We start from the raw sequence: 18340 nt of genomic DNA on the forward strand, positions 1-18340 counted from the left end.
CCCAAATTTCTTACACGCCTTGAATCCTAAAGCCCCCTACCCAGAGAGTCCCTTCCTCTCTCTGCTTTAACTTCTGCCTTAATGTAGCTTCTTCCATAGCACATCCATCTGCACTTATAAATCACACCCTGTGTCCCATTTTTCCTGGGAAAGTGGCCTGACCCTCCTTTCTCCGGGACAGAATGAGACCCCATATTCCCTTCACGGATTAACTTCGTGTTCCTTTCACTCAGTGGTTATGCCCATGAGACAGAATGGACTCGATTTAGATGTAATAGGAAACTTTTCACAAGAATGCTCCCCACCCCCCGCCCCGGTGTTGTTCTTTTCCCATCAATGATAACTAGACCAGTCCTTCCATATTATTAAACATGGTTTAAATCCATTCTTCTTTATTTTATAGGAAAACCTAGGTCTGTTTGCAGCAGACCCAACCTCTAATATCTGGAAGACTTACGTTAACTACGTTGATGAGATGTTGCTGGATGGATTTTTTCTTGCCATTGAATGCTCCCTCAAATACCTCCTGGAGAACACTGGTATTTACTGGCTTATGGAGGCATGTTACTGCTGGAAAGATAACAGTAACACCTTTGATTAAAAGTGAAGCGCGATTGAGTGCTTTGTGCCTTTTCCCAAAATGTGTGGATGCTTTGTGAATGGTACATCATAAAATAGCCAAGGTATTGAGTTTCTACATTGTTCCCGGAGAAAAGATTTCTCGCTCTTGGAACTCAGGTGGTAAGCCAGGCTCTAAGATAGTGAAGCCCATAGCAAAAACAAAAACGTAAGGGCCAATTCAGTCTAAATAAAGCTTCGTAAAGAGGGTGAAGTTGAAGCGATAGGCAGCACAGTTAGTAATGGCGGCTCCCTCTGGACTTGGCTCATGGCAGTGGGAGGGGGACATTCTGTGCCTTCAAGCTTAATGTACTCTATCTCTGTAGCCTTTTGAGAACACAGGGAGGTTGTCGTAGCCAGGTTAAGTGGAAGAAACAGAAGTTTTTCTGTGTGACGAAGAGGCAAGCTGGGGATGAGGTAGCTTTCACGAGGAAAAGGAATGTTAAGAAGGTCATGGGCATTCTCTGAAGCTGTGAAAAAATAGCTTTGAATTTGTGATGGATAAACTGCGTTAAGGTACACAGGGCCAACCTTGGCTAGTAAGTGGTGGGATGGAAAGAGAGGAAGAGTGCAGGAAAACATTGAATTAAACCTTCACGTTCTGGTAGATTCTGAGGAGCTTGGTTAGGGTCCCATTGATGAATTCGTCAGAATGGAAAGGCTGAGGTGAATAGTTTGAAGCCAGAGGATGAAGGTGTTTAAGAGAGAGTTTAAGACGTCAAGTCCAACCCAAGGAAAGAAAGAAAATCCAGTGGTAAGATGGGTAGGTCAAGATCCGTGTCTAGATACCCAGCCCAAACAAGAGGGCATGAGAATGCTGGGCTGAGGATACAGAGGGAAGCAAGGCCCAGCACTGGGTGTAGCACAGATGGGCAAACCTCCCATGGTCTTGGTAGGTGGAGTGACTGAGGTCAGAGACATGCTCTTTCTTTGCAGGGTGCTCCAAATCAAGGAGATCAGGCAGCAGGAAACAGGTTCCAGGATAGTCGGCATGGTGGGGGCATCACCTTCTAGAGCCTGGGGGCAAGTAGCCATGGGGCACCGAGCACAGCCACTGAGACTGGAGAACTGGTTCCTAGGGACCAACAGTATTCACCTTTGTGGACCAACCAAACCTTGTCTAGTGTTGGAGGTTCATGGGGCCTCAGCCATCCTCTAGAAGATCCTAGAATTTGCCCCAGCACACGTGGCACAGGCACTGCATGGGAAATATTTCCTAAACATAGTGACTCCATGCTTGACCGATGCCTGTCCAGCTCTCCTGATCTGGGTTGTCTGGGGTGTCCCTTGTCCTCCTCCTGTGGGAGAGCGAGAGGGGGAGCAAGAGGATAGAGAGGACATGGTGGTGGTCCTTCAAGATTGCCATAGTGACCTTCTTTCCATGGAACAGGCGGGAAGGAGAAATGTGCTTTCTTCACGTTATAGAATGGGCAGGAGCTGGACTTTGCAGGTGCCTGAACCAAGGAGCTCTAGATGAAATTTTGAAGGCACTGGTTCTCTAAAGGGGGAGGAGAAGGAACCTAAGAAGGGTAGCCTCTGAGAAGAAAAGCACAGTGACCCTTTGCAGTAGCCTAGCTGGACAGCGTTATTCTCCCAGCTCTCCTTCAGCATTTCCACCTTCCTGTGCTTGGTGAGGCCAACACCATTCCCACGGCTTGGGCTGGACTCCCTGTCACCTCTTAAAATGTAAACCCTGCCTAGGTTCGATGCTACCCACTCTATCCAGGAATGCTCTTCCCCTTCTTAACTCCTAAAGTGACTGACTTGTACCAAGGTGATGGAACCACCAAGATAGTCTGGTTTGTATGGTAATGATGCATTGCATCGAACCTAGGCATTAGGTTCCCACAGCAGCACACGGGACAGAAATCTCATGGGGTCAAAATGGTCTCATGAGTCTTACATCCTATAAACTGTATGTAACCGGATCTATTAAATTATCAGTATCTCATACATATAGTAATGCAGGATATATCATGAGTACATATGCAAATCATATTATAGGCATTTTAAAAAACTATTCCATGATAGTAGTGTAATTTCTGTGCATTCATTTAAGTCAAATATGCATTTGATGGGACACTCCTGAATCCAGTAATGCAAATTTATCAGCCCCACGATTTTGAAGGCAAGGCGCTGGTCTTACATAGCTTTGAGGTTCCCACAGTTATTTCAGTTGGGGTGAATGACGAAGCTATGGTAACCAAAACTCCCATCAATAATGTGGCTTACAGGACAAAGAGGTCTAGCCCCAAGTTCTAGACTGAGGGGAGTGCTTCCGGTTCGTGGGCAGGTTCCCGCTATGCTGTGGTTCCACCATGTTCTAGGGCCTTGCTTTCACTTCTGTGGTTGAGCTGGGTCACCGCCACATCCTGGCTCTTGTCCATGAGCGGGGAAAAGAGCGAGTGTAGGAATGGCTTCCCTGCTGCCTCCAGGGCGACAGCCCAGAAGTGGCAGCCATCACCCTTCTCCACGCCCCACCGGTGAGCCAGCCCTGTTGCCAACCTAACCGCGAGCAGGGCTGGGAAAGGCAGCACGTGCCCACTCTTATCTCTGCTTCTGGGGAGGAAGGGGGTAATGGGTTCCGAGGGGCTTCCACCACCCACAGCAGCCAGCACATCACGTCTCCCAAATATTTCCACAGTCAAGGAGACCTATGAATATAAGCGGTTATTAATAAAAGTTTAAGCACTAATCTTGTACTTGCAACATCTTGCTGTTATATTTTGATTTAAATTTAGCAAGGCAAGTTAGTCTAGCAAGTAATCAGGGACCTGTTAATTATTTATGCTGTTTTTAAATTTTTTATCACTCTAGGACTACAGAATTAAAAGAAGTTCTGTTTTCGTGGAAAAAGATCAGAACGGGCCGGGTGGTAACCTTGTTTTTCCTGCCAACCCAACTGCTGACAAGCGCGCCACAGCGCACATAGTGGCTACCGGTGGGATTGCATGGGTTGTGCCTAGGGAGAAATCAGCTGCTTCTGAGAAATGAGCTTTGCAAAATCAACCTGTTCTCACAACCAGAGGCCATTCGGCCCACCTCGCTCCCCCGACCCAGGCATTTGGGAATGTGGAAGGGGAATGGCTTGGGTTGTTCAGTCACTGGGATGTGCCCTCCGAGGACAGGAGGGTAAATGTCCTGCAATGCCCAGCACAGCCCAGCGCAAGAACTGACCTATTCAAAATGTCAGTGGTTCCCCTGTTGGTAAACACGGCAAGACTGTTACCTTCACCTTTTCGGGGGGTGGGGGGGTGGTTAGCAAATTTTACATTTCTATTTTCCTCTACCCAAACAGCTGATAGCAAGGAAAGAAATGTTCTGAGAGCCTTAAAAAAATGGCTACTGCCTTTCGCCCATTTTAACCATTCTTCTTTGTTTGGTGCATACGTGCTTTCCTTGTTTTTCAGAGTGTAAGGCAGGCCTCACCCCGATATTTGAAGCCCAGCTGAGCTTAGCCATACCAGAATTGGTTTTCTCTCCGCCCCTGGAGTATGGAGTGAAGGGTGGTTTCTATGATGCTGTTGAGGGTCTGGTCACCAGCATTTTTGGAATATCGTCTCTGGTGCCACGGCTTTCTCCCCAGAACGGCTCTCCCCACTACCAGGTACTGAATCAGCACCCACCCTGCCTTCCAGCCCAATCTGCAAACTTCTTGCAGAGCGTGGCCATAACCGGCCTGCTGTCGCCTCGCCCCTCCTCCAGGTGGACGTGGAGGGCATGGCCCCTTTGACAAGCATGAGGAGCACGCTCCTGGACAGGGTTCAGAGCATGATGGCCCTCTGCTGTGGCTATCGGAGTGCCTTCAGCCAGTATTCCTACCTCTACGTGGAGGACCGGAGGGAGATCCTGAGCCAGTTTCTGTTGTACGGGCGTGTCCTCACCCCCGAGGAGATGGAAGCCCACACAGAAGATGGCATTCCAGAGAATCATCCTCCCCTTCTCCATCAGTTTAAAGCGCAGATTGACTCCTACGAAAGGCTCTATGAAGAAGTGTGTAGGCTGGAGCCTATCAAGGTGTTCGACGGCTGGATGAAAATTGACCTCCGACCCCTGAAAGCGTCTCTGCTGAATCTAATTAAGAGGTGGAGCCTCACGTTCAAACAGCATCTCGTTGACTATGTCACCAACAGGTAATACCGTTGTTCTAGTTTCTTCCAGCCTCCCAGGCCGTTGGGGGCTCCATGTTTGTCATCTTTTTCATATTTTTCCCCGATGATGGGTTCATTGGTTCAATTCAAAATGAAAACAGCTGGTTAAGGTTCCAGGCCCTTGGACAGCGGTGATAACTTTAGTTCTGCCCTTCCCTCGGTTCACCAGACGGGGTCTCTTTTTGTTTTATTTTCCATTTGGTGCCCCGTGTGTGAAAAGCACTCAGTAAGTGGTAAATAATGTTCTCTGCGATAATAGCAGATCTGAGCTCCCTTTGCCACTCTGACTGTGAAATCTCTTTAAGCCTGGGAAGCGGAGGGGGTCTAATGGGCCTCTTACATCTTATTTCTACCACTTACTCCTTGTCTCAGATTATCCAGCTGTGCCATGTGCAAGTCACTAAATCCCCACACGCCCGATGCCCGTCTGTGCCATCCTAGCCGTGGGACAGCCTGGATCTGCAATGGTCTGTTCCCCTGTGCACCTCGACTATCCAGCGCCAGGCTCTCCCGGCCAGAGCATCGGCCTCTGGGTAAATGGGTTGGTGCACGGTCCCCCAGTCACGTCACCTTTGCCTCGCCCCACAGATCTGCCACCGTCAGAATCTCAACCACCGCCCCACCTGGAAGCCTGCGGGGGAGGGGGGGTCGTGGTCCCTCTGTGCAGCCCTTGGCCTTTGGGTGTCAGCTGTGTCCAGGAGAGCCAATTCGACCCCTTCCTTGAGTTTGGGGGTGGTCTTGCTTAATGCTACCACTACCCTGCTCACTGATCTAGCCCTGGGAGCAGAGAGGAAATGGCCCCCCATCAAGGATGCATCGATTTGCCAATGAATTCAAGAGCCTTTGCGAGGATGATGATCCTCCTGCTTTAGGAAACTCCAGGAGAGCACTGTGGGATGTTTTAAGTGGATTTTCCAGGTGTTCTTTACGAAGGGGCCAGTTTTCCACATTCACAAGAACTTTGACTCACTGAGGAACTGAGAGGCAAGAAAGGGAAGCACTAGGAGGAGGTGGGGCAGAAGCAGAGATGTTTCTGAACGTAGCTGCTCCGTGGTCAACCTCCGCTGGTAGGTCTGGCCATCCGAGGACACGCGGGCATGTTTCAAAATGTCAGTCTTATTATTATTTACATGTGGCAGGGCCAACCGAGACTCAGTGGAAAATGACTGCCATTGGAAAGGTAGTTGGTTGTACTCATAGATTCTAAGACGACAAGACACACCATGTCCCATGGGGCCACACAGGGAGGCACTAGGGTCAATCAGGCAGAGGGAACAAAGGGAAAACGTGGGCAGGAGCCTTTATTGTGGTTTCCATGGAACAGAATTGTTAAGACAGGGTCAGCGGGATGAGGATGGACTCTTTTGAATGATTTCAGCAGGCTCTGGGGCCAGAGGGACTGTCTCTAGTTTTTTGGTTCCTGGCCCTGGAGTGATTAGAGCAGGTGGATAGTGGTCTGGAGTGTGAGAGCCAGATGGAGGAGGTGGTTAGAGACATGGACTCTGGTTTGATTAGTTTGCATAGGAAAGGCATGCTCAAAGGCAAGTCCCTTAGCACCTCTAGGAACAGGTCAGCCAGCCCTGGGAGAGGCTGGTTGGGGGGCTGCCCCCTCTCCAGGGTGGGTAAGATCCCAGAGGCCAGCATCAGAGTACGTGGCTGATACAAGATATAGTGATGGCAGTGGCCAGGTGCCTCTACCAGGTACGGCTTCCTAGGATCTACTGGTCAGCATAATAGGATAAACACAGAGTTCTTGTCCTTTGACCCCTATTTCCTTATCCCTGAATGGAGACAATGATGGGATTCCTCTGAGGCGTCTTCCAGTGTTGTCAGTGTAGTGGTATCTCATTGTGGTCAGTATTTGGCATTCCTCTGATCGTGAATAAAGTGGCTCATCTTTTTATGTTCCTGGTGGGTTTCTGTGTTTCCCCTTCTTTGCCCGTACAGAGCTCTTGCCCACTTTTTAGCAGACTTTATTTTTTCCTTTCTGATATTTAGAATCTTTTCTTTTTGATATTTGATATATCCTGGGTCTAATCCTGTGCTAGTTGTATATATTGCAAATACGGTCTCCCATCGTGTGGCCTGACTTCCCACCCATTTACAGTATGTTTGCATCATCCAGTAGCCCAATGTGTTCATCTTTTTTGTTGCATTCTTTTGTCTTGTTAAATAAATCCCTTTCCACCCTGAGAGCCTAATGATGCTCTCCTATGCCCTCTCCTAAAAGATTTGTGGTTTTATCTTTTGCATTCGGTAGCCCCTTGTCTGCTGTTGCATTGTATGACAAAGTCCTAATTACTCTAGTTTTGTCCTAATTCTCGATATCTGACAGGGCAAGTCCCCGCCTTGTTCATTGTCATTAAGACTGTCTCCAGGATTCTTGGCTCTTACTGTTTTACTAAATTTAAAAATCCATTTGTAGGAGAAGAAATGTGTTGGGATTTTGGTTATATTTGCAGTGACTATAGTTCAATTTGAGGACAATGGGTCATCGTTATACACTGAGTGTTCCTGCCCAAGAACACTTCATCTTTCCATTTCTGTATGCCTTTAATGTCTTTCAGTGACATTTTGTAATCCTTACCTTTAAAATAAGTCTCATGTCTTTAAGATTCATTCCTAGGCATTTTAATTTCGGGCTCCTAGTATAAACGATATTTTAAAATCGTATTTTCTGTGGAAATGGAATTGATTTCTGTTTATTGATTTTGTATCAAGTGTCTCTGCTAAATTAACTTATTAATTACAAGAATTCAGCTGTGCACTCTTTTGGATTTGCTGTTACATAGTCATCATCTACAAATTTATAATAGTTTTATTTATTCCTTCTCAGTGTTGTTGTTTTTTAAATGCATTTTATCACTATTTTTTTCTTGCCACACTGGCTAGAAATTGAAGTTTGATGTTGAATAAAGTAATGACAGGTACCCTTATCTTGTCTGATCTTAAAGGGGAATGCTACAACATTTCACCACTAAGCATAATATTTGCTGTGAGGTTTTATTTTTTTTTTAAGATTTTATATATTTATTTGAGAGAGAGAGCAGGGGGAGGAGCAGAAGGAGAGAGATAAGCAGACTCCATACTGAGCACGGAGCCCAATGTGGGGCTCGACCCCAGGACACTGAGATCATGACCTGAACCAAAATCAAGAGTCGGATGCTTAACTGACTGAGCCACCAGGTGACCCTTGCTATGAGTTTTTGTGGATTCTATTTATGGAATTAAAGAATTTCCCTTCTTTTTTTTTTTTTTTAAGTTTATTTATTTATTTTTAGTAATCTCTACACCAGTGTGGGCCTCAAACTCATGACCCCTGAGATCAAGAGTCACATGTTCTTCCAACCAGGGGCCCCTAAAGAAATTCCCTTCTATTCCTAATTTCTTAAGGGGATTTAACATAAACGGAGATAACATTTTATGAAGTGCTTTTTCTAACTCCGTTAAGATAATTCTGTTTTTTTCCATCAAAATGTTAAAGTGGTGAATATACTGGTTTCTAATATTAAGCCAACTGAGTGTTACTGAGAAAAGCCCAAAAGCCCAACACAAAGTGTTATCTTTTCCAGTATATCCACTGATTGATTTTGTTTTCAAATATGTTTATTGTTGACGTGTCTCTGTTTGAGACTGAGATTGGCCTTAACTTTTCCTTTCTCGTACTTTCTCTGATCTTGCTCTGTGGTTTTGCTATTTTCATAAAATGAGTTAGGAAGTAATCCTTCCTGTTTATTCTCTGGAAGATTTCGTGTAAGATTGGAATTCTCTGATCCTTGAAGATTTGATTTAAATCTCCTATTGAACATCTGGGCTTGGTGTTTTCTTTCTGATGAGATTTTTACTTATAATTTCTCTGACGGTTATAGGGATATTAAGGTTTTCTATTCTGATTAAGTCATAGTTGTCTAGGAATATATCCACTTCATGTAAATCTTTAAATTATTGTCATAAAATTTATATTATTATCTTATCTGTTTACTCTCCCCAGAATCTATGATTATGTCCCTCTTCTCATTTCTATTCATGCTTTCTGACTACTTTGATTAATCTTGCCAGAGATTTACAAAGAACCATCTTATAAACTCATTGATCCTCTTTATTATAATTTAATTTCTATTTCAGTAATTTCTTTTATGTTTATTATGTCCATCTGTTCCCTTGGATTTATTTTTTTCTTCTTGGAAAAGTTAAGATTGATACTTTGCTTCTTCACTTTGAGCTGTCTTTGTTAATGTAACAATTAAATTTATGAATTCCCTTCTCAGTACAATTTACCTACGTCTCACAGTTCTTAGTATGTAATATTTCCATTATTATTTAGTTCTAAATATTTTTAATATCCATGATGATGTGTTATATATATTTAATATTTCCAAACATAGGGTTCTTCTAGTGATATTTTTTTAAGGTTTTAATTTTAATTCCAGTTTAGTTAACATACAGTGTTTTATTAGTTTCAGGTGTACAATAGAGTGATTGAACAATTCTCTACATTAGTGCTCATCACAACAAGTGTGCTCTTTAATCCCCATTGCCTATTTCACCCATCCCCCCACCTGCTTCTCCTCTGGTGACGATCAGTTCTCTCTAGTTAAGTGTCAGGTTCTTGGTTTGCCTCTTTGTTCTCCTTTGTTTGTTTTGTTTCTTAAATTCTGCATATAAGTGAAATCATATGGTATTTGTCTTTCTCTGACTGACCTATTTTGCTTAGCATTATACTACCCAGCTCCATCCATGTTGTTGCAAATGGCAAGATTTCATTCTTTTTTATGGCTGAGTAATATTCCATTGTGTATATAGACCAAATCTTTTTTATCTGTTCATCTATTGATGGACACTTGGGCTGCCTCCATAGTTTGGCTACTGTAAATAATGCTGCCATAAATGTAAGGGTGCATATATCCTTTCAAATTAGTATTTCATATTTTGGGGGTAAATACCCAGTAATGTGATTACTGGATCACAGGGTAGTTCTATTTTTAAGTTTTTGAGGAACCTCCATACTGTTTTCCACAGTGGCTGCACCAGTTTGCATTCCCACCAACAATGTAAGAGGGTTCCCCTTTCTCCACATCCTCACCAACACCTGTTGTTTCTTGTGTTGTTGATTTTAGCCATTACGACAAGTGTGAGGTGATGTCTCATTGTAGTTTTGATTTATATTTCCCTGAGGATGAGTGATGCCTAGCATCTTTTCATGTGTCTGTTGGCCATCTGTATGTCTTCTCTGGAGAAATGTCTGTTCATGTCTTCTGTCCATTTTTAATTGGATTATTTGTTGTGAGGGTATTGAGTTGTGCAAGTTCTTTGTATATTTTAGATACTAACCCTTTATCGGATGTGTCCTTTGCAAATGTCTTTTCCCATTCAGTACTTTGTCTTTTAGTTTTGTTGATTGTTTTGTTCACTGTGCAGAAGCTTTTTATTTTGATGTAGTCCCAATAGTTTATTTTTGCCTTTGTTTTCCTTGCCTCAGGAGAAATATCTAGTAAGATGTTGCTACGGCCCATGTCAGAGAAATTACTGCCTGTGTTCTCTTCTAGGATTTTTATGGTTTCAGGTCTCACATTTAGGTCATTAATCCATTTTGAGTTTATTTTTGTGCATGGTATAAGAAAGTGGTGCAGTTTCATTCTTTTGCATGGAGCAGTCCAGTTTTCCCAACACCATTTGTTGAAGAGACTTTTTCCCATTGCATATTCTTGCCTCTTTTGTCGAAGATTAATTGACCATATAATCTTGGGTTTGTTTCTGGGCTTTCTATCCTGTTCCATTGATCTATGTGTTTATTTTAGTGCCAGTACCATATTGTTTTGATTACTGTAGCTTTGTAGTATATCTTAAAATCTGGGATTGTGATACCTCCAGCTTTGTTTTTCTTTTTCAAGATTGTTTTGACTATTGGGGGGCTTTTGTGGTTCCATACAAATTTTAGGATTATTTGTTCCAGTTCTGCGGAAAATGCGGTTGGTATTTTTATAGGGATTGCATTAAGTCTGTAGATTGCTTTGGGTAGTATGGGCATTTTAACAATGTTCTTCCAATTCATGACCATGTCATATCTTTCCATTTGTTTGTGTCATCTTCAATTTATTTCATTAATGTTTTATAGTTTACAGAGTACAGGTTGTTCACTTCCTTGGTTAAGTTTATTCCTAGGTATTTTATTATTTTTGATGCAATTGTAAATGGGATTGCTTTCTTAATTTCTCTTTGTTGCTTCATTATTATTGTTTAGAAATGCAGTGGATTTCTGTACATTGATTTTGTATCCTGCAACCTTATTTAATTCATTTATCAGTTCTAGCATTTTTTTGGTGGTGAGTTTATGGTTTTCTCTAACTAGTATCATGTCAGATGCAAATAGTGAAAGTTTTACTTCTTCCTTACCAATTTGGATGCCTTTTATTTATTTTTCTCATCTGATTGTTGTGGCTAGGACTTCCAGTACTATGGTGAATAAAAGTGGTGAGAGTGGACATCCTTGTCTTGTTCCTGACTTTAGGGGAAAAGCTCTCAGTGTTTCCCCATTGAGTATGAGGTTTGCTGTGGGTTTTTCATATATGGTCTTTATTGTGTTAAATTTTTATTTTTTTATTGTGTTTATATTCCCTTTAAACCTATTTTGTTGAATGTTTTTATCATGAATGGATGTTGTACTTTGCCAAATGCTTTCTCTTCATCTGTTGAAATGATCATAGGGTTCTTAGCTTTCATCTTTTTTAAAAGATATTTATTCATTCATTCATTCATTCATTCATTCTTTCATTCATTTATGAGACAGAGTGAGAGAGAGAGATAGTGCAGGGGCAGGAGGGAGAGGGAGAATCTCAAGCAGACTCCCCGATGAGTGCAGAGCCCGAAACAGGGCTCTGTCTCAGGACCCTGAGATCACAACCTGAGCTGAAACCAAGAGTCAGATGCTTAACCAGCTGTGCTGCTCAGGTGTCCCTTATCTTTTCTCTTACTAATGTGATGTATCACATTGATTGATTTGCAATTAATGAACTACCCTTGCATCCCAGGAATAAATCCCACTTGATCGTGGTGAATGATTTTTTTTTAATGTATTGTTGGATTCGGTTTAAAAGCATTTTGTTGAGGATTTTTGCATCTATGTTCATCAGAAATATTGGCCTTTAGTTCTCTTTTTTTGTGGTGTCTCTATCTGGTTTTGGTATCAGGGTAATGCAGAGCTCATACAATGAATTTGGAAGTTTTCCTTCTCCTATTTTTTGGAATAGTTTAAGAAGAAAAGGTATTCATGCTTCTTCAAATGTTTGGTGGAATTCACCTGTGAAGCCATCTGGTCCTGGACTTCTGTTTGTTGCAAGTTTTTCGATTACTGATTCAATTTCATTGTTGGTAATTGGTCTGTTCAAATTTTCTGTTCCTGTTTCAGTTTTGGTAGGTTATATGTTTCTAGCAATTTCTTCTAGGTTGTGCAATTTGTTGGCTATAGTTTTTCATCATATTCTCTTATAATTGTTCATATTTCTGTAGCGTCAGTTATTTCTCCTCTTTCATTTCTGATTTTGCTTGAGTTCTCTCTCTCTCTTTCTCTCTCTCTTTGATGAGTGACTAAAGGTTTATCCATTTTGTTGATCTTTTCAAAAAATTAGGTCCTGGTTTTATTGATCTGTTCTGTTTTGTTGTTGTTTTTTAGTTTCCATTTATTTCTTCTCTAATCTTTACTATTTCCTTCCTTCTACTGGTTTTGGGTTTTGTTTGTTCTTTTTCTAACCCCTTTAGGTGTAAGGTTGTTTGAGTTTTTCCTTTCTTCTTGAGGTAGGCCTATATTGCTATAAAATTCCCTCTTAGAACAGCTTTTGCTGTATCCCAAAGATTGTGGACCATTGTGTTTTCATTTTCATTTATCTTCATGGGTTTTTAGACTTCCTCTTTGATTTCTTGGTTGACCCATTCATTGTTTAGTAGCATGTTATTTAACCTCCGTGTATTTCTGCCCTTTCCAGACTTTTTTCTTGTGGTTGATTTCTAATTTCATCGCGTTGTAGTCGGAAAAGATGCATGAAATGACTTTGATCTTGCATTTACTTAGACTTGTTTTGTTCCCTAATATGTGATCTATTCTGGAGAATGTTCCATGTGCACTTGAAAAGAATGTGTATTCTGTTTTAGGATGAAATGTTCTGACTATGTCTGTTAAGTCTACCTGATCCAATGTGTCATTCAAAGCCACTGTTTCTTTGTTGATGTTGTTTGGATAATCTATTGATGTAAGTGGGATGTTAAAGGTCCGTACTATTATTGTATTACTATCAATTATTTCCTCTATGTTTGTTGTAAACTGCTTTAAGTATTTGGGTGCTCCCATGTTGGGTGCATAAGTATTTATAATTATTATGTCTTCTTGTTGGATTGTCTCCTGAATGATTATCTAATGTCCTCCTTTGTCTTTTGTTACAGTCTTTGTTTTAAAGTCTATTTTGTCCAATATAAGTATTGCTACTTCAGCTTTCTTTTCATCTATTTGCATGATAAATGCTTCTCCATCCCTTCACTTTCAACGTGCATGTGTCTTTAGGTCTGAAAGGAGTCTGTTGGAGGCAGCATATAGATGGGTCTTGTTTTTTTATCCTTTCTGTCACCCTATGCCTTTTGATTGGAGCATTTAGCCCATTGACATTGAAAGTAATTTTTTTTTTTTTTTGACGTTGAAAGTAATTATTGATAGTTATGTACTTATCACCATTTTGTTACTTATTTTATGGCTGTTTTTGTAGTTCTTTGTTTCTTTTCTTGTTCTCTTCTCTATTGATAAGTGGGCTTTCTTTAATGATATACTTGGATTCCTTTCTCTTCATTTTTTGCATATCTGTTACTGTTTTTTTTTTTTTTTAAGATTTTATTTATTTATTTGAGAGAATGAGATAGAGAGAGAGAGCATGAGAGGGGGGAGGGTCAGAGGGAGAAGCAGACTCCCTGCTGAGCAGGGAGCCCGATGCGGGACTTGATCCCGGGACTCCAGGATCATGACCTGAGCCGAAGGCAGTTGCTTAACCAACTGAGCCACCCAGGCGCCCTGTTACTGGTTTTTGATTTGTGGTTACCTTTAGGTTTGTATATAACATGGTTTGTATATGGCAGTCTATATTAAGTTGGTGGTCACTTAATTTTGAATCCAATCTTTACTCCTCTCTCCTCCACATTTTAGGTATATGGTGTCATACTTCACATCCTTTTGTTCTGTGAGTCCCTTGACTGATTTTTACAGATACACTTACTTTTACTGTGTTTGTGCTTCCTACTTTCCTTAGTCTTTCTAATGGTCTTTCCTTTCCACTCAGAGTCCCCTTTAACATTTCTTGTAGGGTCTGTTTAGTGGTCATGAATTCCTTTAAAGCTTGTTTGTTTGAGAAACTGTTTATCTCTCCTTCTATTCTGAATGGCAGCCTTGCTGGATAGAGTATTCTTGCCTGCGGATTTTTTTCCTTTCAGCACTTTGAGGGTATCATTCTACTCCCTTCTGGCCTGCAGAGTTTTTGCTGAAAATCCACTCATAGCCTTATGAGGGTTCCCCTGTATGTAACTGCTTTCTTTTCTCTTGCTGCTTTTAAAATTCTCTCTCTATCACTACTTTTTGCTATCTTAATTGCTACGTGCCCTGGTGTGAACTTCCTTGGGTTGATTTTGTTGGCAGATCTCTGTGCCTCCTGGATCTGGATTTCTGTTTCCTTCCCCAGATTGGAGTGGTCCTGGCCACTGTATGGGCTGCTTGCACACTGTCAGGCCTGTGGCATCACCTTGTATCGGCCCTGGCCAAGAGCATATTACAGAGGGTAGTAGCCAAAGCACAGCATGGTGGGGGCAGTGCGTTGGGGCAGCCGTTCTAGCAAGCTTTGCACCCTGCCATTCTTCTGTGGGAGGGACTCTGCAGTGCCCAGCCTGAGGAAGGCTGTCCAGAGGGACAGATTGTATGTAGCAGAGCATGGGGGTGGAGTAGTCGTGCTAGCAAGTTAGGTAGCAAGTCCTGCGGGTGCCTATGTGTTTATGCTGGCGGGCAGGAGAGGGAGGTGGCACCTGCCAGTTCCTTTGTTCCTGGAGGAGTTCCCCAGCAATTTCTGTCCCTCTAGAACATGCTCTGAGATTAGTAAATAACTCTCCCTCCTATATGCCCCAGGCACCTTTCAAAAGGCTGCTTCTCTGCTGTGTCTCCATGGGCTTTATGCTGTGCTGTCTCTTTAAGGGCAGGGGCTCAGTTTCCTCTTGCCCCCCCCCCCCCCCCCCCCTCTCTCCGGGCCAACCCCCCTGATTTTTTAAAATTCCAGTTTTTTTTTTTAAGATTTTATTTATTTATTTGAGAGAGAGAATGAGAGAGAGAGAGAGCATGAGAGGGGGGAGGGTCAGAGCTCAGAGAAGCAGACTCCCCGTTGTGCAGGGAGCCAGACTTGGGACTCGATCCCGGGACTCCAGGATTGTGACCTGAGCTGAAGGCAGTCGCTTAACCAACTGAGCCACCCAGGCGCCCTAAAATTCCAGGTTTTGAGTCCCACTGGTTGTAAGAACTTAGAACATTCTGCCCCTCTTGTTTTCAAAGCCAAATGTTATGGGAATTCGTTTTCCCTGTGTGGGCTCCCTCGTGTAGGGGGTCTGTTTCTCTCCCTTCTCTGTGCCCTCGGTTGTTTCCCTCCCATGGCTGGTTGGGCAAGTTCATTTAGTTCTGACCTTGTCTCCACCCTTCCTGCCCTCTTTGATGTGGCCTCTTCTCTACGTTTAGTTGTGGGGTTTATTCTGCTAGCCTTCAGGTGGTTTCTGATGTGAGTGTTACCTAGTTGTATCCATGGGACGAGGTGAGACTAGGGCCCTCCTACTCCACCATCTTCCTGGGAAGTCCTTCCAGTTATATTTTGTTATGAATTTTTAACAATTGCATTGTGGTCAGAGAAGGTGATGTATATAATAGGCTTCTGAAATTTATTGAAGTTTGCTTTACACTGCACAGTATGGTCAATTTTTATAAATGTTCTGTGCACATTTGAAGAGAATGTGTATTCTATAACTGCTGGGGGTTGGAATGTTCTGTGCAGGACTATTTGATCAAACTTGTTGTTTTATTCAAATCCACTGTATCCTCACTGCCTTTTTTTTGTCTGCTTAGTTTATTAATTATTGAAATAGTTGTACTAAAAATCTTCCACTTTGGGGCACCTCAGTGGCTCAGTTAGTTAAGTGTCCAACTCTTGATCTCAGCTCAGGTCTTGATCTCAGGGTCGTGAGTTCAAGCCCTGTGTTGGGCTCCATGCTGGGCGTGGAGCCTACTTAAAACAAAAAGCTTAAATAAAACCTTGCACTTTGATGGTAGATTGTCAATTTCACCTTGTAATTCTGTTCCTTTTTGCTTCATATATTTTAAGGTTATGTTAAATGAACATACAGAGTTTGACTTTTTATATCTTCCTGGCAAATTAGAACTTTCAGCCACATATAAAAATCTTCTTTATTACTAGCTATATTTCTTATATTAAAGTCTGTTTTGTCTTATATTAATATAATGAAACCAATTTCCTTTGTATGATATTAGCTTGGTGTCTCTCATTTTATCCTTTGGCTTTTAATCTTTCTGTGCCTTTATATTAGGAGAGTTTTTTTTTAATAATCGGCATAGAACTGAATGTTTTATTCACCTTAATATGTGTCTTTTTTTTTATAACAGGTTTTTTTATTATTATGTTAATCACCATACATTACATCATTAGTTTTTGTTGTAGTGTTCCATGACTCATTGTTTGCGCATAGCACCCAGTGCTCCATGCAGAACGTGACCTCTTTAATACCCATCACCAGGCTAACACATCCCCCCAACCCCCTCCCCTTTAGAACCCTCAGATTGTTTCTTAGAGTCCATCGTCTCTCATGGTTCATCTCTCCCTCCAATTTCCCCCCCTTCATTCTTCCCTTCCTGCTATCTTCTTCTTCTTTTTTTTTTTTTTAACATAAAATGTATTATTTGTTTCAGAGGTACAGGTCTGTGATTCAACAGTCTTACACAATTCACAGCGCTCACCATAGCACATACCCTCCCCAGTGTCTATCACCCAGCCACCCCATCCCTCCCACCCCCCACCACTCCAGCAATCCTCAGTTTGTTTCCCGAGATTAAGAATTCTTCATATTAGTGAGGTCATATGATACATGTCTTTCTCTGATTGACTTATTTCGCTCAGCATAATACCCGCCAGTTCCATCCACGTCATTGCAAATGGCAATATGTGTCTTTTAACTTGGGGATTTTGTTCATTAATATCTATTCTGCTACCGTTTTATTATATACTTTCTATTCTTTTTTTTCCTCCTTTCTTTGCCTCCTTTTGGGTTGAGTTTGGGGTTTTTTTATTCCATTTTCTTCCCTTCTGCTAATTTAGATGTTATATGATCCATGTCTACTGTTCTAATGGTTACCATAGCTATTTTAATAAGCATCCTTAAAAGGAATAAATTTGTCAGTTTTGTTACTCTCCTCACAATCAATACAAAGACTTTAGAATAGTTTGATCTCAACTGTTCATTCATCAAATGATATTCTCTTTCCCAGTGATTTCAGTTGTTCTCTTATTTATTTATAAACACCACAAATTCCACTTCATTTTATACACTCAATGTTTATTTATTTAAATTCAATTAAATTTACTAACATTTTTGCTATTGCCTCTTTCTACATTACAGACCAGCTCCCTGAGTTATGTTCATTAGAAGTTCCATTATTTTAAGAGTCTATTGGTGAAACTCTCATTCTTTCTTTGTCTGAAAAGGCAGGTGTTTTCCCCTTGTATTTGAAAAAAAAATGGTTTTATAGAAGGGAGAGTTCTAGGATAACAGCTGTTTTCTGTGAGTTTATTGAAAGCATTATTCCTCCATGTCTTGGCTGCCATTTTGGCTTCTGAGCAGTCAGCCATCAGTCTGGGTTTTGGGGGGATTTTTGTTTTTTGTTTGGTTTGGTCGAAATCTGCCTTTGCTCTGAAGCTAATCAGCTAATTTTAAGATTTTTTCTTTTTGGTGAAGTTATCAGTATGAAGTACCTTAAGGGTTTCTTTTTTTTTAAGATTTTATTTATTTGAGGGAGGGAGAGAGAGACAAAAAAGTGCACGAACAGAGTGGAGGGGCAGAGGGAGAAGGAGAAGCAGACTCCCCGCTGAGCAGGGAGTCCGACATGGGGCTCCATCCTAGGACCCTGAGATCCTGATCTGAGCCAAAGGCAGATGCTTCACGGACTGAGCCACCCAGGCGCCCCCCCCCCTTTAAGGGTTTGTTTATATTAATTCCACCTGGAATTTGTTGGGTTTTCTTGAACTCACATTGTCTTTCAGCAGCTCAAGAAAATTCTCAGCCAGGATCTCAGAGATTGCTTCTTGCCCATCCTCTCTACTGGTTTCTTCTGACCTCTTAGGAAACTTAACGTGAGATTTTTTTCACCATTGTCCACATATTTTAACAGTTTCAGAGTTTACATCTGTCTGTCTGCACTGCAGTTTGGATAACTTTTCCAATTTTATCACCCAGCTGTCTGATTCGCTCAGCTTTGTTTAAGTCTCCTGGTTAATCCATTT

At 41.8% G+C, this 18340-nt stretch overlaps 1 protein-coding gene across 1 annotated transcript in view; it reads left to right on the forward strand.

Annotated features, from left to right (window-relative positions):
• DNAH9 (dynein axonemal heavy chain 9) overlaps positions 1-18340 on the forward strand; it is a 338385-nt gene that overhangs the window by 52222 nt on the left and 267823 nt on the right. The window contains exons 15-17 of the mRNA XM_032431745.1: positions 404-539; positions 4029-4225; positions 4324-4751. Coding sequence (XP_032287636.1) covers positions 404-539; positions 4029-4225; positions 4324-4751 — 761 coding nt within the window. The remainder of the gene's footprint in view (positions 1-403; positions 540-4028; positions 4226-4323; positions 4752-18340) is intronic.

This window comes from Phoca vitulina, unplaced genomic scaffold (genome assembly GCF_004348235.1).
Source record: "Phoca vitulina isolate PV1807 unplaced genomic scaffold, GSC_HSeal_1.0 scaffold47, whole genome shotgun sequence".
In the NCBI taxonomy this organism is placed as follows: domain Eukaryota; kingdom Metazoa; phylum Chordata; class Mammalia; order Carnivora; family Phocidae; genus Phoca; species Phoca vitulina.